The sequence below is a fragment of the Helicoverpa armigera genome, chromosome 4 (genome assembly GCF_030705265.1).
Source record: "Helicoverpa armigera isolate CAAS_96S chromosome 4, ASM3070526v1, whole genome shotgun sequence".
NCBI lineage: Eukaryota > Metazoa > Arthropoda > Insecta > Lepidoptera > Noctuidae > Helicoverpa > Helicoverpa armigera.
Window position 1 is genome coordinate 6012822 of NC_087123.1, and position 18381 is coordinate 6031202.

General features: G+C 36.6%; 4 protein-coding genes across 4 annotated transcripts; 2 read left to right on the forward strand and 2 right to left on the reverse strand.

The window, feature by feature from the left end:
- The first annotated feature begins 2075 nt into the window (after positions 1–2075).
- On the forward strand, positions 2076–5147 carry LOC110384128 (putative ATPase N2B). Its single transcript, XM_021345236.3, has 7 exons — positions 2076–2794; positions 2964–3158; positions 3368–3609; positions 3740–3914; positions 3998–4147; positions 4221–4334; positions 4706–5147. Exons 1-7 carry the CDS (start codon positions 2393–2395, stop codon positions 4829–4831), a joined length of 1404 nt encoding a protein of 467 aa, XP_021200911.3. The 5' UTR covers positions 2076–2392; the 3' UTR covers positions 4832–5147.
- A 118-nt stretch (positions 5148–5265) lies between these two features.
- On the reverse strand, positions 5266–15155 carry LOC110384208 (general transcription factor IIE subunit 1). Its single transcript, XM_021345362.3, has 9 exons — positions 15016–15155; positions 10386–10514; positions 10184–10300; positions 9814–9992; positions 9182–9408; positions 8628–8826; positions 5855–5987; positions 5578–5688; positions 5266–5499 (listed from the first exon to the last, which is right to left on the reverse strand). The coding sequence occupies exons 2-9, from the start codon at positions 10507–10509 to the stop codon at positions 5324–5326; spliced, it is 1266 nt and encodes a 421-aa protein (XP_021201037.1). The 5' UTR covers positions 10510–10514; positions 15016–15155; the 3' UTR covers positions 5266–5323.
- Positions 11465–14725, reverse strand: LOC110384207 (tyrosine-protein kinase transmembrane receptor Ror2). Its single transcript, XM_021345361.3, has one exon. The coding sequence runs from the start codon at positions 14499–14501 to the stop codon at positions 12579–12581; it is 1923 nt and encodes a 640-aa protein (XP_021201036.1). The 5' UTR covers positions 14502–14725; the 3' UTR covers positions 11465–12578.
- LOC110384209 (rab-like protein 3) lies at positions 14948–18213 on the forward strand. The gene is made up of 6 exons (XM_021345363.3): positions 14948–15079; positions 16429–16638; positions 17210–17352; positions 17493–17629; positions 17758–17812; positions 18009–18213. Exons 1-6 carry the CDS (start codon positions 15034–15036, stop codon positions 18150–18152), a joined length of 735 nt encoding a protein of 244 aa, XP_021201038.1. The 5' UTR covers positions 14948–15033; the 3' UTR covers positions 18153–18213.
- The last annotated feature ends 168 nt before the right edge of the window (positions 18214–18381 follow it).

Here is an 18381-nt window from a genome sequence, read left to right on the forward strand (position 1 = left end):
TACTACACGGTCTGGGCCGGTAGGGCGTAGACCCATTATAAAGGATATATATTATCTGAGTAGGGGATATATTTAACTGTTTTAAAGTACCTATGTAGATTACTATGCAAAACGTAAAATCTGAACCCCACAGTAAAGAATATTTTAAACAAGAGAACGATGGATATGATAATTTAAGTGCAGTATTTCGAACCTTTCTAAACTGGAATAATTTTTAATCTAATTAGTAGGATATAGATACCTATATTAAGCAGAATATATTTAAGTTAGGTAAAGAAATATAATTTAAATCTGTTTGACCGCGAGACTGAGATCTGAACCTCCGAGGAATACTGACCAGCTTAGGTAGAGCCGAAAAATAAAACTGTCCGCAATTTGCCTCTTAAAAATGAACTCGCCATTCATCATACTAAAGTGCCACCCCTGTTTTATCCCAAGAAAAAGAGGATGTCACGATAATGTGTGACTGTTGATTGCAATAAGCACTTACTTTGCATCAATTCAGTCAGGACGTCGATTTCAATTTGACCACATCCTGCTTTCTCAAGATATTCTTATTTATTGTTATGAGAGAGTTTTTTAAATCAACTCTGAACCCCACTTGTGTTTCAAGTGATTGTTTTATTAGCAGATGATGCAAAAAATATTGGGAGCATTCATTGCAAATTATGTTTCTTGTCCCAGCTTTATCAAAAAGGTAAGTGATAAATGTGCAATGTTTACAACATTGTAATGGGTTACAAGAACGTCAATTGAGGTGAAGTTGAAGGATAAAGGATAATTTGTATGCGTCTAGATAATAGATATCACAACAAGCTTGTACGTAGGTAGATGGCCACTGCATGACTGCACCAGGAAAGCTACATGCTTTGATGTAATTTGAATTTTGTTAAAATACACATTGATCTAGATATCAACTTAACCAACTGGCTGGCCAGGTTGGAACTAGCAATTTGACTCTTGAATTTCAGTCACTTTAACCTTCGGCCCGTCACCTAACACAATTTTTTATTGAGTCATCTTAGTAAACAAATATAAATTTTCGGGCGGTATCAGCTTACTGATAAATACAATTTTTAGCAGTTAATTAAGTAATACCAAGTTCAAAACAGTGATTGTGAAGTGACTCGAGCCTTTGGTATTTAAAATTATCTGATTTGTTACGTTACGTGACGTATAACATCACCGCCCTAACGTGACGTTGTTTCAATCCCCTTATCTCAAAATATGGTTTAACGTTATGTAGTCCAGGCTTACATTGATATGACAGTTGAAATTAACACAAGCTTAGACTATTTTTATTAAATTAGGTACATGTCGTGATAAGGGGATCATGTGTCGTTACAAACATAGCAGCCTAAAGTCGGGTATTTCCTTTCAGTTAGTTTTTTTTTGGCAGGGGGAAAATCCTCATGGACTTCCCTCCACCTGGGGTCGGTGGAGGGGGTGTGCCGGACTCTTACCGGCTAAAAATCCACCTAGTGTTGCCTTCTATTATATATTGTCGAGGGCACGGGTATCGCCAAAGCATTCTTCCGCACCCCCGACAGGTATTGGCCCTCCAGATGTTCAAAGGCGGGCTCCGTCACCCTCTATGGCCGTCACCCAGCGGCCACAGCAAGCTCCACTAAGAGAGGCGCGCGCAACACAACGCCACCGTCTCGAGGCCTGTTTCTGATCGGACGACAGACGCCCCTAGTCTGTCGCCCGCAGGCCGCGCCCTATGGTGGCCGAAGATCAGCCACCCTGCGACGCCCACCACGTTTGCTGCGGGCGGGGAGAGAGGAAGTAGCTTCTCTCTCCCTTTCCGCCGCCTCCTTTAAAACCATCACATCCTCACAAAAGGAGGCGACGGCATTCCACCCTTCTTCGCTGCCGACCATGCAGGACACGACAGCCGCAGCATCTAGCAGTAGATGCTGCGGGAAGTCGCTAGGTCACGGCGCTGCGTTGCCCATAAATAAATAAATTCATATTATACTGCAATTTAAGTATTATTTCATGATTAATTTTTGAATGTACATTCTTGAACGAACACCATGTGACACAAAATTGACAGTGACATTAAATGTTACAGCTGTCATTTGTCAAAGCGATAGAAAATTGGTAGGGCGGGCAGCCTTCTCGTTTTAGATAGAAAAAATAAATGGAAATAGCTTTAATTTAAATAAGAATTTCCTAACAATTAGGTATCTATTGAAATAATAGAAAAACAGCTACATAGACAACGAAGGCAGTGATTTATGTGCTCGAAAATTAATGTTCCTATCGGTGAATGTTATGTTTCACGTTGTGATGGAAAACCTTTAAAACTGTTTACAATATCCAAGGTTATGAGGTGTGATACTTATATAATGAAAATATTTTCCGCATTTGAATCATTCAGTTGACAATGCACAAGATGTTTGCACCAAAGTCATGTTTTCATGTTTCTTCACTTGTCAAATATCATTGGAAAAGGTGTAATCAATGTATGAAGTTGTTATCTTCACAAACGCGGGAAAATTCCACTTCTAGCAATGGACCTTGGTCTGTGTATTCTGAGAGAGTGTCAAATGGTGCATTAAGTAAAGATACACATCAGGAGAATGTAGTGCGGAACTTACAGAAAGTATATGAGGAGGTGGTTGCTTTTGAACGACCTGTTTTGCATACCCAGAGTGCAGGCTCTCTGTTTAGTTTCTTTAAAAAACCTCAGCCCCAGAAGATAATTGCACCCAAAGGACTGTATATCTTTGGCAGTGTTGGAGGAGGGAAAACTATGCTGATGGATTTATTTTATGAAACTGTTCCGGTAATTATTATTTAATTATAGCAATCTTAGTGCATATTCTTGAAAAAAAATATGATAAAGCAATTTAGTAAATATCTGCCAACACATTAAAATTAATCATCATCATTTTTGTGTTCTTGTTTCAACAGTTTTTATTATATTTTTTTCATTTTTCAATTCTGAATTTCAGATAAAAGAAAAATTAAGAGTCCATTTTAACTCGTTTATGTTAAACATTCATGCTAGAATTCATGAGCTCAAGATTAAATCAGGTAAAGGTGCTAGTTCATTCCGTGACGAGGGCTCGAAGCCATTTGATCCAATACCACCGGTAGCTGCTGACATCACACAGGAATCTTGGCTCATTTGCTTTGATGAATTCCAGGTGAGTGAGCATTTAAATTTAATTACACATACATACTTTAGCTTAACTATCTTTTGACTATTATAATAAGTAAGGAATATCTTGCATCTTATACCCAGACAAGATATAAAATATTGCAGTTTTGAAAAATATATTTACTGTCTTGGTTCAATCGAGTCTTCCGTTTTTCCAATATTCAGTCCTACATGAATTATGTGTTTCTTTTGTAGGTAACAGATATCGGGGATGCTATGATATTAAAACGTCTTTTCACACAACTCTTTGACAACGGTTGTGTTGTAATAGCAACCAGTAATAGAACACCTGATGATTTGTACAAAAATGGACTCCAAAGATCAAACTTCTTGCCCTTTATACCTGTGCTAAAATCACATTGTAACTTAGTTCAATTGGATTCCGGTGTTGACTATCGGTTACGGGGGACTGGCAATAAATATAGCAAATACTTTCTGTAAGTACAGACCAAGTTATGTTTTCTTAAAATTTAATTAAAAAAAAAACAAACCTGCTTAAACACTTGATTTAAGTAAAATGAATGTCATACTTAATGGCACAATCGATAACAACATAATAAATTACAGAAACAGCGAGCTGACTCCTGAGAACAATGCAGTGGATAATTTATTTAAATTTTTAATATCTAAAGAAAATGATACAGTACGACCTCGAGTTATTAACATCATGGGTAGGAATGTTAAATTTGCCAAATCTTGTGGACGCATTTTGGATTCCACATTTGAAGAATTATGTGACAGAGTGAGTAGCTAAAACACACCTATGGCTTAGAATTTGACTTTATTTATTTAATTGGCATTACAAAAATTTTCATAATTTTGCAGCCCCTTGGAGCTAGTGATTATCTTGTGATATCAAAGACGTTCCATACTGTGTTCATTAGAGACCTGCCTCAACTATCAGTAACTACACTTAGATCTCAACTAAGAAGGTTTATTACGCTTATTGATACACTATACGACAATAGAGTTAGGGTAAGTGGGTAATGTAACAATAGAATAGAATATAAAGTCATACAAACACTCATAAACTATGTAAACATTACAGGTCGTTATTGCAGCGGACTGTGAACCGAAAGATTTGTTCAAGGCAGGTGATAAAACTGAGTTTGCGGATGCGGATAGAGCACTTATGGATGACCTCAAGATTACGAAAGACTCCGTAAGTTTACTGGATTACTCTGTTTTTTTGCTATTCCAATCAAATCTGAGACTTATCTATATTTATTTGTTTGTAAAAGCTCTGAATCGACTAATTTCAAAATATACTGATGGGAAGCTTCATGACATGACAATATTTTGTTTGGATATGGAAAGTAGTTTCCATGAGATGCGTCTGAAGTTACTCATAAGAAATAAATTATAATAAAATGCAAAAAAGATGAATTTACCTTAGCATAACAATAAATAAATAACGTTTTAGAATTTTATCGCTCAGTACTTATATCGCAATTGGTCATAAATCGCAAGAATCGCCATAATTCTAATGAGAAGATTTTTACGATGTAATTATCATGTTCGCGTGCATTACAGGCCGATGCCAATGCTGCCATTTTCACGGGAGAAGAAGAAATGTTTGCGTGTGACAGAAGTCTTTCAAGGATTATGGAAATGCAGACAGAAGAATACTGGGAAAAATGGGGCAAGCACATTAATTAATGTTATTTGATTGAACTTGTTGAATAGATTAATTCAATTTTGTGTTCATCATAGTTGTGTTATTAAGAGATTTTAGCAATGACGCGTAACTAAGTGCCTATATTAGATAATGTGTGACGTAAAATATCATAACTAAGGTACTTATACAACGAACATCAGTATTATAACATTTTTATGTTATTAAGAATTATATTTGATAGTTCTGTGATGTTTCCAATTTGTGTTATATTTTTGTATAATATGTATATTGTACATTACGTTAAAAATTCTATTTTGTTAGTAATTTATTATTTGAAAATAAAGTTGACATTTTAAATCTGTTTTTTATCTTTTGCATGGCATTAGTTAAGGCTGAAGCGCCACGTCTCAGATACGCTATCAGAATAAATTCTTGTAGTAAGCTTAGAAGGGAGTTCACTTAAACTAGCATTAGGTATAGACAAGACATTTATTTACGTCTGATTAGTTGATTTGTTTTCAATTAACGCTTATCTAATCATACATGTGGCTGTAATATTCTTGATACACTTGAATGTAGGTTTCTTTTTCGGTGGGCGTCATCTGAGCGATGACGTCATCGTCTACGCTTGTTATTGGCACCGTTTTGCCGTTCACCAGCACAGTGGGCGCGTTATCATCCGTATCAGAATCTTCACTTTCCATTTCAGCTGTAACATCAAAATGAGTCCATTAGCAATCGTACCAATGAGGATGTATTTTTATATTTTTTATTTCTCTGTACTTACCCACTGCAGCCAGTTCGTCCTTGAGTTTGTACGGGTCTTTGGACTCATTGTCACTGGAATCTGAACTGTCAGGTTCAATTCCCTTTAGAGCGTTCGTTGCTGCATTATTACCTGTAATTTTAAGGACTTTTGTTGAGTACTCTATTTTTTCGCTTATCGACACCGGAAGAGGGGTTTCCATATTGTGAAGATATACATGGATTTTGTCTTATTCTAATTTCAATAAAATAATGCAGGATATAAATAACAGTACTGATATGTTGTGATAATATTTTACCTGTATTTTGTTTTTCGTGTGCGAGTAACACAGACATAATGTCGTCATTCTTTTCCTTTCCAACAGTTTTCGCGTTACTTGCGTTACTGGCAGCTTTCTCCAGAGCGGCGTCCGTAGAATGTACGCTGTCGCTCTGTGAATGAATCAACATAGTATTTTAATTCAATATGGAATGTAGTACTATAGCTACGTATGTATACAATCATGGTCAATACTTTCAGCTAGTAATCTATACTCATACTATAAAGCTGAAGACTTTGTGTGTTTGTAGGAACGCGCTAATCTCAGGAACTACTGGTGTGATTTGAAAATTTTTTTCAGTGTTAGATAGCCCATTTATCGAGGAAGGCTATAGGCTATATATCATCACGCTAAGACTAATAGGAGCAGAGCAGTAATGAATAATGTTTCAAAATCGGGGGATTTTTGTTTTATTGAGAGCTTCTGCTTTGATGCGCTGCGTAAACGGTTAAAGTTTCGCAAAAATATGAAGTTCATTGAGCGTACATAAGGAAATAAATAGGGGAGTTCATAGAGCGTACATGAGGAAATACATAGGGGAGTACCGAGTACATAGTGTACATGTTATGGACCAAGTGATAAATTGGGCAGTATACATAATGCCCGGTCATTATGAATAATGCCCAATATGAGAGTGCAGTTTGATAATAATTATTCAAACAATCAAATTGACCGGGCACTATACATATTGCCCGTGACCTTTTGGGCAAAGTAATACAAACATATTTAATTTCATTTTTTTTATTGTTATTGACATTTAACATAAAATAAACTAAATATAACACATCCCATATCAATTGACAGAGCATAGAAGTTAGCATGCAACATGCAGCAAGCATGGCTTCTGTCACGGTTCCGGCGCTTCGTGGCTCCGGCGGTCCCATGCGAGCTTATCGTCGCAGATAGTTCGGCTCGGATAGCTTCGGCTTGCTGGCCGGCTCCGCCGGCCAGCCTCAGCCGCGGCGGCGAGCGCTGAAACTACCTGCGCCTCAGCTCGCAGGCCGCCTCGCCCCTCTGCGCCTACGCGGTTTTGAATTGCACTCTAGGGGTAGGGCAGACAAGACTACGTGGAGTCGGTTTTGCAGCGATTCGTTTTCGTCACTAAGTTCAGTTTTTAATACAATGTTTTGAATCCAAATTAAATTCTACCATAAAAAAAACGAGCCAAGAAAAATTAGGCCGAGTTAGTAAATTAGATGACAATTTTCCAATTAATAATTTTGTGGCTAGACTTATAATTTACCATTAAAATAGAACACATAATTTAAAACAATAATCATAAAATATGTAGCAAGTAACAGGATTTATTTATTAGAACAACTGCCACCCTCGCACCGCATAAAATATAGCTTTATTATCAAATTGCCCAACTATCATGTAGCAATATAATAATGCCCGTGCAATGTGATAAATAATGAAGTTAAGATAGTTATTAATCAGTTGGCCCGATAAAGCTAGACATTATTCATAATGCTCGGGCATTATAAATAATGCCCGGATTAATCACATGGTCCATAACATACATAAGGAAAAACATAGGCGAGTTCATAGATCGTACATAAGGAAATGGGTACATAGGGCAGTTCATAGAGTGTACATAAGGAAATACAAAGGGGACTTCATAGAGTGTACATAGAGGAGTTCATAGAGTGTACATAGGGGAGTTCATAGTGTACATAAGGAAATACATAGGGGAGTTCATAGTGTACATAAGCAAATACGTAGTGTTAAGTAGTAGCCGTTCGGAAATATGTAAGTATTGCTGTATTTTTTTATTATTTAGGGTTTCTATACTTATTATCATCTTATCTCATAACGTGTAGAAGTAGGTACTTACCTGTTTTTGTTGTTTAGTTTACAACAAAGTCATTTCCGTATGAGTAACTCGGGTTATGCGCAATTTACTGATATCGGCAGATTCTACGCCGAAATTTAGGTCAAATTCTTCGTGTCAGTACAAAGGAGCCTTTCAAACGATCGGAATAATTTCACGATATAAATAAAGGGATGATTATAAAGTAGAGCGCTTCTAATTATAGATGGCCTTTGCATATTTGAACAATGAACGTCAAAATATTATAACAATATCCGCATTATCGTTAATGACCTATTTTACGAACCTGCACAACTGTCTTTAAAGAGACTTCTTATTTTTATTTAGGCACTTAGATAAATATCCATTTGGATTATTATTAGAGATAAAAAATAACTGACCACTGTTAAAAATAAGTATGTTGAGAATTTCGTAGAATGAGTGCTCCCAAATTGTAAGTATGGAACCTCTGTCTCATTTAAAAATTCTGTTGTAGCATGGAAATAACAACAACTAAGTGGGACAAGGAGTTCTTCAAATATTTTTTTCGACATTTCCAACGCATAATATTGCCCCTGGCTGATGTCAGCCATGTGATGACTAGAACGCAGTAGTTTTTTTCCAGCCTTTTCATATTCGCACAGGCAACTTTGTGCCTATTGCACTTTACATTATTTTTAAATAAAAATTAAGTTAATTAACCTTAAATTAAGTTACTGTCTGTCCTGTGCCTGTTCTTTCCGGTCGTTTTTCGGTCTTATCGGCCTATGAGGGTGAAGGAATAGTGAGTGCACCTGTGTCTGTGGCTCGTGCACCATAATATATGTCCCGGGCAGATGGCTGATCTCTTTACATGAGAACAGCCGCCGTGGCTGAAACCGGCCTTGGACATAACTTATTAGTACCTAAGTTAAAATAATAATAATAAAAAGCGAGTACTTGGTCGTTAGTAACGATGGTGCTCTCCACCATCCAGACAGGTCGTTCCTTGCGCAGTGCACTATTGTCGGCGGCGCCGTCCGCCTCGCCGATGGTAACGTCGACGCGAGTCTCTTCGACCAGCATGCCTTGGTTACGCGTCGCCTCGCCCGACCATTCCTGACCGGGGGGACGTTGGGCCATCTGTTTTGAGTTCAATCTGGAAATAACATTTCCACTTCAGTACCTCAAACATGTAAGATTTGCTCCTTAAAAAAAAGGAAGAAAAACAGACTCACAAGTGAGACAAAGCATGGCCATCCTAAATTCTGACCTACATCTACTAATCAATGTGGTCACGGCTAGCTTAGTCTCACTGGTAGACTTGAAGAAAAACAAAAGACGTACGACGGAAATAAAATTTTAATATCCTCCAGTCTCCAATGAGAAGAAAATAATCTTCCGAAAGGGGTCACTTGAGTCACTTGAATCGCTAATCCTTTTAAGCATTTGGCTAAGTATTGGTGTTGTGGAAATCTACTAAAGCGAACATAATTATAACTTCAGGTACCCACCCTCGTATAGTGTTGATGTCAACAGGCTCAGGTTCCAATATCTCTGGCGCCAGTTTGATGCCTTCCACTTCTCGCAACAGAATGTATAAAGTTTCTAACTGTTCATTGAATTTCGCCAGCAGCAACCTGGAATCCTTTTTTGGGAGTGCTGACTGATCCTCTTCTACCACTTGGTTACAGAATGTACAACGGAATTCTTGTGTCATCATATCGTATAGCTGGTCTGCCTGAAAGAATGAATAACATGTTTAATTTAGGTGTTCACGGATCAAAATGATGATGGATTTAGCAGTGATCTACGTAAAAGATATGTTTTATTTACTGCCTAGTAAGGTACCTCGTTGCTATAAAATATGAAGTTGTGAACAATAATAGGTACAACCCTAATTTAGGTAGTTATCCGCCCCTGCACGGCGATGTCTGCTGTTAGTTCTATGTAGGAAAGTAATTGGAATTAAAGTGACAACGCCTTAATTATGGTAAGCTTCCATTTAGTATAATAGTTTGCCTACGATGCTACTAAGTAAAATATATTCCCATGAGTACCTTATACTAGTCACGCGAATGTAGTATGAAATGGATGGATATGCAGATGATTTGTATAAGTACTGTAAAATAGGTATTACACTTACTTCAAGATCTGTGAAAGTTTTGCCGCAGGATGGGCATTTGAAACTGGCGCGACTGGTAGCGTCTCGTTCCTCTGTCTCCATGCGCTTGCGCATAAGATCTAGTTTGTACTTCACGACGTTCACGAATGTTTTGTAATTTATAAAATAATAGTTTACTTTTTGTGCCTTTCCGTCAGGTCCTGAAAATGAAAAACAAGGTTGAATTCGAAGAAGCTTAAAGGTAGAGTTAGCAGAAAAAATTAATGTACCTACACGGTAACATTTTTAGTACCTAATGTGAATAATTGTTAGGTATCAAAATAACTGCTTAGGTACTTATGTGATGCATGAAAATATGGTAGTCAAAATACAAAGAAGTAATTGTACCCACCTGTTTCCATTTTTAATCTCACTTGGATGAATTTATCATTTTTTAACGTGGCTATTCGAGCACGTAACATTTTTCTTTCGAATTTCAGAAGTTCACAAATGTCATCTTCTTTCATACCTGAGAAATATTTAAGACATCAATCAACATACCTTGGGTGGGGCGGGATACGTTAGTTTAAAAATAATAAATGACAGGTGCATACATGGATTTCTTACGAGCATGTCGACTATGAGAGCATCCTCAATCGTATAAAAACCTCTGACAACGAGTCGTGCCAACTGCTTCAAGCTGCTGGGGACCTCAGTCACCAATCGTTCTTCAGTCATAATACCTGAAATATTTAATAACTATAGTTACTTTAAATTACTTAATCACGCAGGAAGACGCTGGATGCAGGTCGCCTCCAATAAGTATCTGTGGAGATCTAAGGGGGAGGCCTATGTTCAGCAGTGGACGTCTTATGGCTGAAATCATGATGATGATGAATCACGCAGAAACATCACGGGTATACAATTCATGATTCTTGGTAACACTTACCTACGAGACGACAAGATATGATAGTCAAACTCTAAAATAAAAGTCAGCTGGGCTATCCCCCCTTATTTTACTGGCAATGTAGAAGGGTTGGTTGGAGTGTAGCAAAGGGTGTGCAAGGCTTTTGGGACTTCGATTAACTTCAAACGGGTTAACTTTTGCCCAGTGTATCCCATGGTCAAAATTTGTCCATATTGACCTATACTATCACCTCATGAAAGGATGCGGTCTACTTACCAGTAACCCTGTATATTTTAATTTTATACATTCTAGCATCAATAGAGGATAGGAAATAAAACTTCACGTTTAATCATTTTCTAAAATCACGTTACATCTACCAAGTAAAAAGTGCAGGCCAATTGAATTAAAAAAAAAAAATATGTATATTTGTATTTCTTTTACGCAGGAACGGCTGGACCGATTTGGTATGTAGACAGGCGAAACCCTGGATTAAAACATAGCCATGTCTTTTTATCATGACACACCACGCGGGCGGAAGCGGAAGCCCGGGTGGTGTGTGATTATATTATCGGAGTAATACCTAAGTTTTTGCGTACCTACGTACTGAAATTTACTACAACGTGATGCCCAAGCTAGAGTAGAGAAGATGTCTCACTAAGATTCAACAGTCTATGATATTAAGCCTAAACTAACAGTAGGTATATCCCTGTCATAATACCAACCAACCACCAACTTCCAGGCTTCCGCCTGCTTTGTGAAAGTTTAAAAAGGAATAAAAAGCAATCGTTCATAAAAACAATTTTTATTCAATTATTTAGGTACGTACTTACATTATTTTTATTGACAAAATAATATTACATTAAATCGTAAAACTGTAATCAATACAGAGTACATAAATAAAAGTATTCTAAAAATTAAAAGATGCCTATATTAACTGTCAGCGTTACGAAAAATATTACAATTTATTCACTCTTTGTGTGTATATAAACTTTTAAATTGTTTGGCAGTATGTACACTTTGTTAACTTTGGACAATATCACTTAAACACATATTGTTATCAATCACTAGGGAGACATTCAGTCCAATTTTGTTGCTAACTATCCTACTTCCATTCAAAATCATAGTTTAATGCAATTCCGATTCTAATCAATATTTTAATAACACTCCATATTAACACAACATTCACACTCATAATAAAAACTGGGCAATTTTATGTCATGTAAAACTGTTATGGATTTGCATTGCATACAATTCAAAATTTATACATTTGTTAAATGACAATCATGCCAATTATTTGCTTCTTAAATAAAAATGGAAACTTAACAACGATTGAGGCAAGAACAGCCATTCATCATAATGAAAGGAAAAAGTGCTAAAACCACCATAACAGTCATATGTAAAAACTGTTTACACATCAACATTGATAATGGTGTTCCATGTATTGAAATAATGTCATCATACTTGGCGGCTTACAATATAAGGTTTCTAAAGAAACTATATTCACTACATAAAATACGACAAAAATACTTAAAATAAAAATGTACAAAGGAACTAAATGCTAGACTACTTTAAATTAGACTTCCAAAGTACTAACAAAAATCAGTCTTGGATTTAAATGTGAAATTGAAAACAATATTACGAAAAGTATTAGTCTGACAACTAACATAATCTAACATTAAATATTATTTTTAAATTGACCAATAAATTCAATTGCTTGCATGATGAAAACCATACTACATAAGTACAAAAAAGTTTTAAATAGGGTTAATTTTGTAGTGAGTTGTTTTTCCAATTTAATTACTCCTGGTTGACATTAATAAATAATTAAAGTAGGTCCTAAAATTATTATACAAAATGTTATACCTATGTACTAATCAATCAAATATATACAATTAAAAATTCATTCAGGATGAGTTCTTTCCAATATCAGTTGAATACTGTCCAAAGTCTGATAGATGATTCTAAAGTTGGGTCGGTCACTTGGGCTGTGATTCCAGCACTGTTTCATTAAATCATATACACACCTGGGTGTGTTGTCCGGACAAGCCAGAACATTTCCATCTTTTAAAAATCTGACTACTTCTTCATGTGTCATTCCAAAATATGGTTGAAGAGCAAATGAAAATATTTCCCAAAGGCAAACACCATATGCCCAAACATCTGATTCTAATGTATACTTGTTATAAAGGATACTCTCTAGAGGCATCCATCTCACAGGGATAGCATCATGTTCATCTCCCTTGTAGTAGTCTTGAAGGTATATTTTGTGGGACAACCCAAAATCTGCTATTTTCACCACCATATCATCATTGATAAGGCAATTTCTGGTTGCTAAGTCACGATGGACGAATTTCCTATCTGACAGATAAACCATGCCCGAAGCTATCTGTCGAGCAACGTGCAAGAGATCTAAATGACTTAGAGGAGTTGCAAGCAATCTAAGGTCTTCCCTATTTTCAACAGATGGTGGAAAATTTGTGGCTGTACTGCAAGCACGTAAATATTCATTCAAATCACCTTTTCCCATAAATTCAAACAACAAACACATTGGACGTCCAATAGCACACACACCAAGCAGTTTAACAATATTTGGGTGATCAAAGTCGGCTAATAAACAAGCTTCTCTCTCGAAATCTAGTTTTAAGTCATGGGAAGCTTCATCTTTGAGCATTTTAACAGCAACAAGAGTAAACTCTTCTTCAGGAATTAGTCCAGGGGCTTTGGCCTGAAATACTCTCCCAAAAGCACCTTGTCCTAAATCTCTGATGTAAATGATATTATTCCTAGGAAATTCCAATTTTTCGAGTTTAGGATTAAGTTGTGCACCAGTTGTATGATAAGCTAAATTACTAGGAAGTTTATCCAAGTCTATGTCCATATTGGGTATATTCCTGCGACTTGAAATATTACACTTGGAATAATGATTTTTAACAAAATAGTGACACAATAAGGCTATTGATGCTATCCCCAAGACACATCCAAGGCCACCAATTGAAAGCAACAATACAAATGTTGGTGTAAAGTAATTCTCCATATCAATATTAATTGGTCCATTACTATTGTCAAATTCATCACTTGTGTTGGCACATGAAGGAATATCACAATGTTCCCATCTTACATTTGGATCCATTGTGTAGCACCAAGGCTTTATCTCCTCACCACCTGCATTTCTGCAATAATTTGTGGCATTCTGAACTTCTGGAAACACCAACGGAGGTCTTGTATGCTGATGAGGGTACTGAGATTCCCAAGCCTGACAGGATAATCCAGTTTCCGTCACATTCATAGTGCCCTGGTAGTAGCGGCCATTATCTCTGTAACATGTTGTGGTTACTTGGCTGTAGTCCATATTTGTAATACCAACATTGTTGCATGATACTTGTAAACCTTTTCCTGTAAATTTTGGCAGTTTTTCACAGTCTGGGAATCGAAAATGCCCTCTACTCTCAAAGAAAACTCCACGACGTTTTTGTTCTTCAATAACTATCCAATCATTGTAACAAAATTGCATTTTAACAGCCATACAATCTTCTAAGCAGAGTGGCAGCGCAAAATAGCCCACTCCGTCTTTATCAATGCATTTGGGAAATGCATAAGCACATAAGAGTTTTTCAGCCCTACTTCGACAGGGCTCCTTAAGTTTCGATATCATTTCTTTCCAAAGTCCAGTGGTGATCTTCTCATTGTCAATACCTCCTGTATGGTTATACCATACGTACCCAGTAGAATATTTTTTACATATTTGTCCATTGTATGGTCCGCAGTAAAGATGCACAGAATTAATAAGAAGAAGCACGATAAATAACTTAAAGTGAATGTCCATTGTTTTATTTTACGGGAGTTAGTGAGTCGATGTACGTAACATTAGTTCCTTGCATTTTACTGTAAAGCTAAATACAACATGTTAAACACTTTGTACAATGGCGGACGTAGTTATTTTATTATGTATTGATTTTGTGCCTCGCAAAAGAAGCAAAGCAAAGTGAAGGAACAATGATGAGCAATCCCGAACCGATAAACTGTCACAATGCAGCACGAGTCTCACAGGGCTACTGAAAAATACTAATAGACTCTAGTTTTGTTACTAATCATATATTATTTTAGGATTTTGACTTGAATAGCCACGAAAATAATTTTTATGCTTTCTTGAAAACCGCTTTTAAGTGATTTATTATTGTTTTAAACAGTAAAACGCATAATTTTTATTTATTTCAATGAAATAATTTAGTCGATTTGTGGAACATCCCAAAAAATATTGACTCTCGGTATGGCAATACAAGATTTAAGTTTAGAAGGTTGGCAAGGTGAATGTCAAAATAATAGAAAAGAATACGAACCGAGTTAAAATCTTGTGAATGGCTGCAATTGAGAAAGTAAAAGTCGTCGTTCTTGGTGATTCTGGTAAATGCTATCCTATTATATATTATCACACTTGCTGTATATTTGCACCGATAAAAACATAAAAAATACACTTAATTCACTGTCCAACTTGTCGTTTGCCAACATGACTTCAGCCATGACACCTTTGAAGGCTGGCCAACATTTAGGATTATGTGTATTTTGGCGGTAAAAACTTTAAACTTATTTTTTACAAGGGGCAAAGTTTCCATAGAAATACTTGTGAAATATGAAAAATCTTTCTCTCTATTTCATTTTGAGGCCTTGACGGAGTAACTTATTTGTGGCCAAGCGCAAAAACATACTTATCCACAATAAAAGCATATTCTGATTATAAATATTAAACTTATTGTTTTTTGGATTAAATGCTTATGATGCATATTGCATATGCCATTAAAAAATGGCGACAATATTATCATGAAAGATTATTTTAAATACAAAATGAAATAGTACTCAGATATTGATTTTGATATTTTAGAAAGAAAATATGGTTACTGTTAAGAGCGTTTTCATACTACCTACCTACCTTGCCACTAAGTTTGGACAACGCGTGACAGTTGCGAACATAGAATTCTTACAGCCAAACACATGTCTGGTCATGGGTGTAAACCGTCACAGAAAAAAAAAATTGCCTCCTTCCTTGTAAAGGAGAATATTCTCAAGTTGGATTTGTATTTTAGGTAGGTAAGTATAAGTTGGTAGTGGGGATGTACGGGCCACAGGCGCGTACTTGTGTTCGGAATTTATTTGCGGACTGCTGCTATTGAGTTTCTTGTGAACTGTATCTACAGCACGGCAAATGTCGCGTACACACGCTTACTAAACGAAACCGAGCAAATACTGTACTTTGATTTTTCCGCTTATGATTTTTCCTCAAACCAACAAAAAAATCGCAGTCTCTCCGTTCGCGCCCCTTTTTGAACTTGAACCTGGTGAAATCTTGCTAAGTTGTTCATGGAATAGTAGCAGAATTGCTGTTTTTTTTTGTTGCAAGGTTTTTTTTTGTTTTAAACTCAGTTTATATAAAAAGAAAAACAAATATCTACCATGAGGTAAACATGACTTCCCATCCTTCATAAAAAAATCGGACTGAGAACCCCCTTCTGTGTGGGAAGTTGGTTAAAAATACAGAAAGGTCGTCTTATTATGAGGGTGCTCAATAGCAAGTCGCCCCGGATGCCAACCCATGCTACGCCGCCACTAACATCTACTACTGCTATTTAATTATGTGCCCATTACTTAATTCATTAGAAATATTAGTAGGTAATTGAACGAAGTCAATTCTAATTGTCCTTAACTTGTCCAAAATAATGTAGAAATTGCCTGCTTAGTTTATAATTTCTGTTCTACAGGCGTAGGAAAAACCTCACTGACGTATTTGATTGCACACAACAAACCACTTTTGTCACCGGGATGGACCGTAGGATGCTCCGTCGAAGTGAAGTTGCACAGATACAAGGAAGGCACACAAGCACAAAACACATTCTTTGTGGAACTCTGGGACGTTGGAGGTTCAAATGGACACAGAAATACTAGAAATGTGTTCTACCAGCCTACTCATGGTGCGTGTTTAGATTATATACCTACACACCGTCACCTAGTAATATAAACCTCGTCAAAGTACCTACCTTGATAATGAATTGCTAAGTCAATTATGGATATTTATCAGGTCTGAGGGCTCATTTTTATAAATTAAATCTGGGAATACCGTACGGAAAGATTGATTTAAATATTGTTCGTGGAGCAAGGCGTGTTCAACGATAAATCAATAGTCTAAATATAGCTTTTGCGACGAGTACCTAGCTCACGTGTCGAGCTCTCACAATGTTTACTTTTCCTTGTTGACCTCCTTGTTCCCTACGAGAGAATGACAATGAAATTACCATGGTTTGTTTTTATATCTTATCATCATCTGCCTAGCCTTTTCCCAACAATGTTGGGGTCGGCTTTCGGTCTGCCTAGACTACCTCTCTGACCTTAACCGTTACCCGACCCGTTTTATTGTATCTTGTAAATTAAGAAATAAACTAAAACTCCCACTACTCGCCGCCTGGATATCCAGGAGTAGCTTTGGGTGGCTACTTATATACTTTTGAATTAGAAGTCAACTAATAAACCCGTTAATTTTTTCAGGTATTATTTTGGTGCACGATTTAACAAATAGGAAAAGTCAGGTCAATTTACAAAAATGGCTATCAGAGATTTTGAATCAAGATAGTTCAAATCCCATGCCACACGTTGATGTGGATCCTGAACAGTTCCTAGGATCTACGCAGGTAAGACAGTACATCAACGTATTATTATTTTTAAAAAACTTGACTGAACTTAATATAACAGCCAGATGATCCCGTAGAAGAAAAAGATAAATCAAGAAGAAGAACGCTGGTATTTTGATATTCTAACAATTTGATTTCAGATTCCTATATTAGTCATTGGAACTAAGTTCGATATGGCTGAAGAAAAACAAAGGAAGAACCAGTACAGGAGGCTAGCTAGTAGTATAGCGGAGCAATGTGGCGCTGATGAAATATTTGTTAATTGTCATCAAGCGAGGTTAGTAGTCATATACCGACTCTGTTCCACGAATTCTCAATGCTTTTTTGTCGGCGTATAACTCTTGCTTAAGATCTTGATTATCATTGAGACAGTAAAACTTAACCTCCTCTTGTTTGTAATTCCAGATCGTTAGCTGCAGGCACAAGCAACTCCGTTAAATTGACAAGATTTTTTGATAAAGTAAGTATCTCGTACTAAGAAAAATCTTATCACAAAACTTAATCTCCTTGCAGTCGCAACAAGCTTTTCTCGTTGTAAGACCCATAAGAATGTGTCTAAAATCGTCAATTACAATACCGAAGTCCATACACATATAGCTAGCGCTTTTTATATAGCAAATACCTATAGATTAACACAAGATCACATAATGTTCCAGGTGATAGAGCGACGATATTATTCGAGGGTAAGTCCGTTCACGGACAAGCGTCGCCTCCCGCCCTACATCATGGCCACATCTACTCCGCTTTCAAGTAACAAGCCCTCCCAGTACATGAGTCCACGGTTCTACCATATGGACTGATTGTGGCTTCACTTCTATTCTGTTGTATCATTCCATGTATATAAAGTTGTATTATATAAAATACCGACTTTCATTTTCGACAACTTGCCTTCACAGTAAATTGGGGCGAGCAAATAGTATATTTTTAATTTAATTTTAGTCGAAGAGCAATTTCAATCCTCAGTTCATTCAATAGCTCGATTTGTGAACCGAACCATTAAACCGAGATTGGCACACCAATATAGCAGAT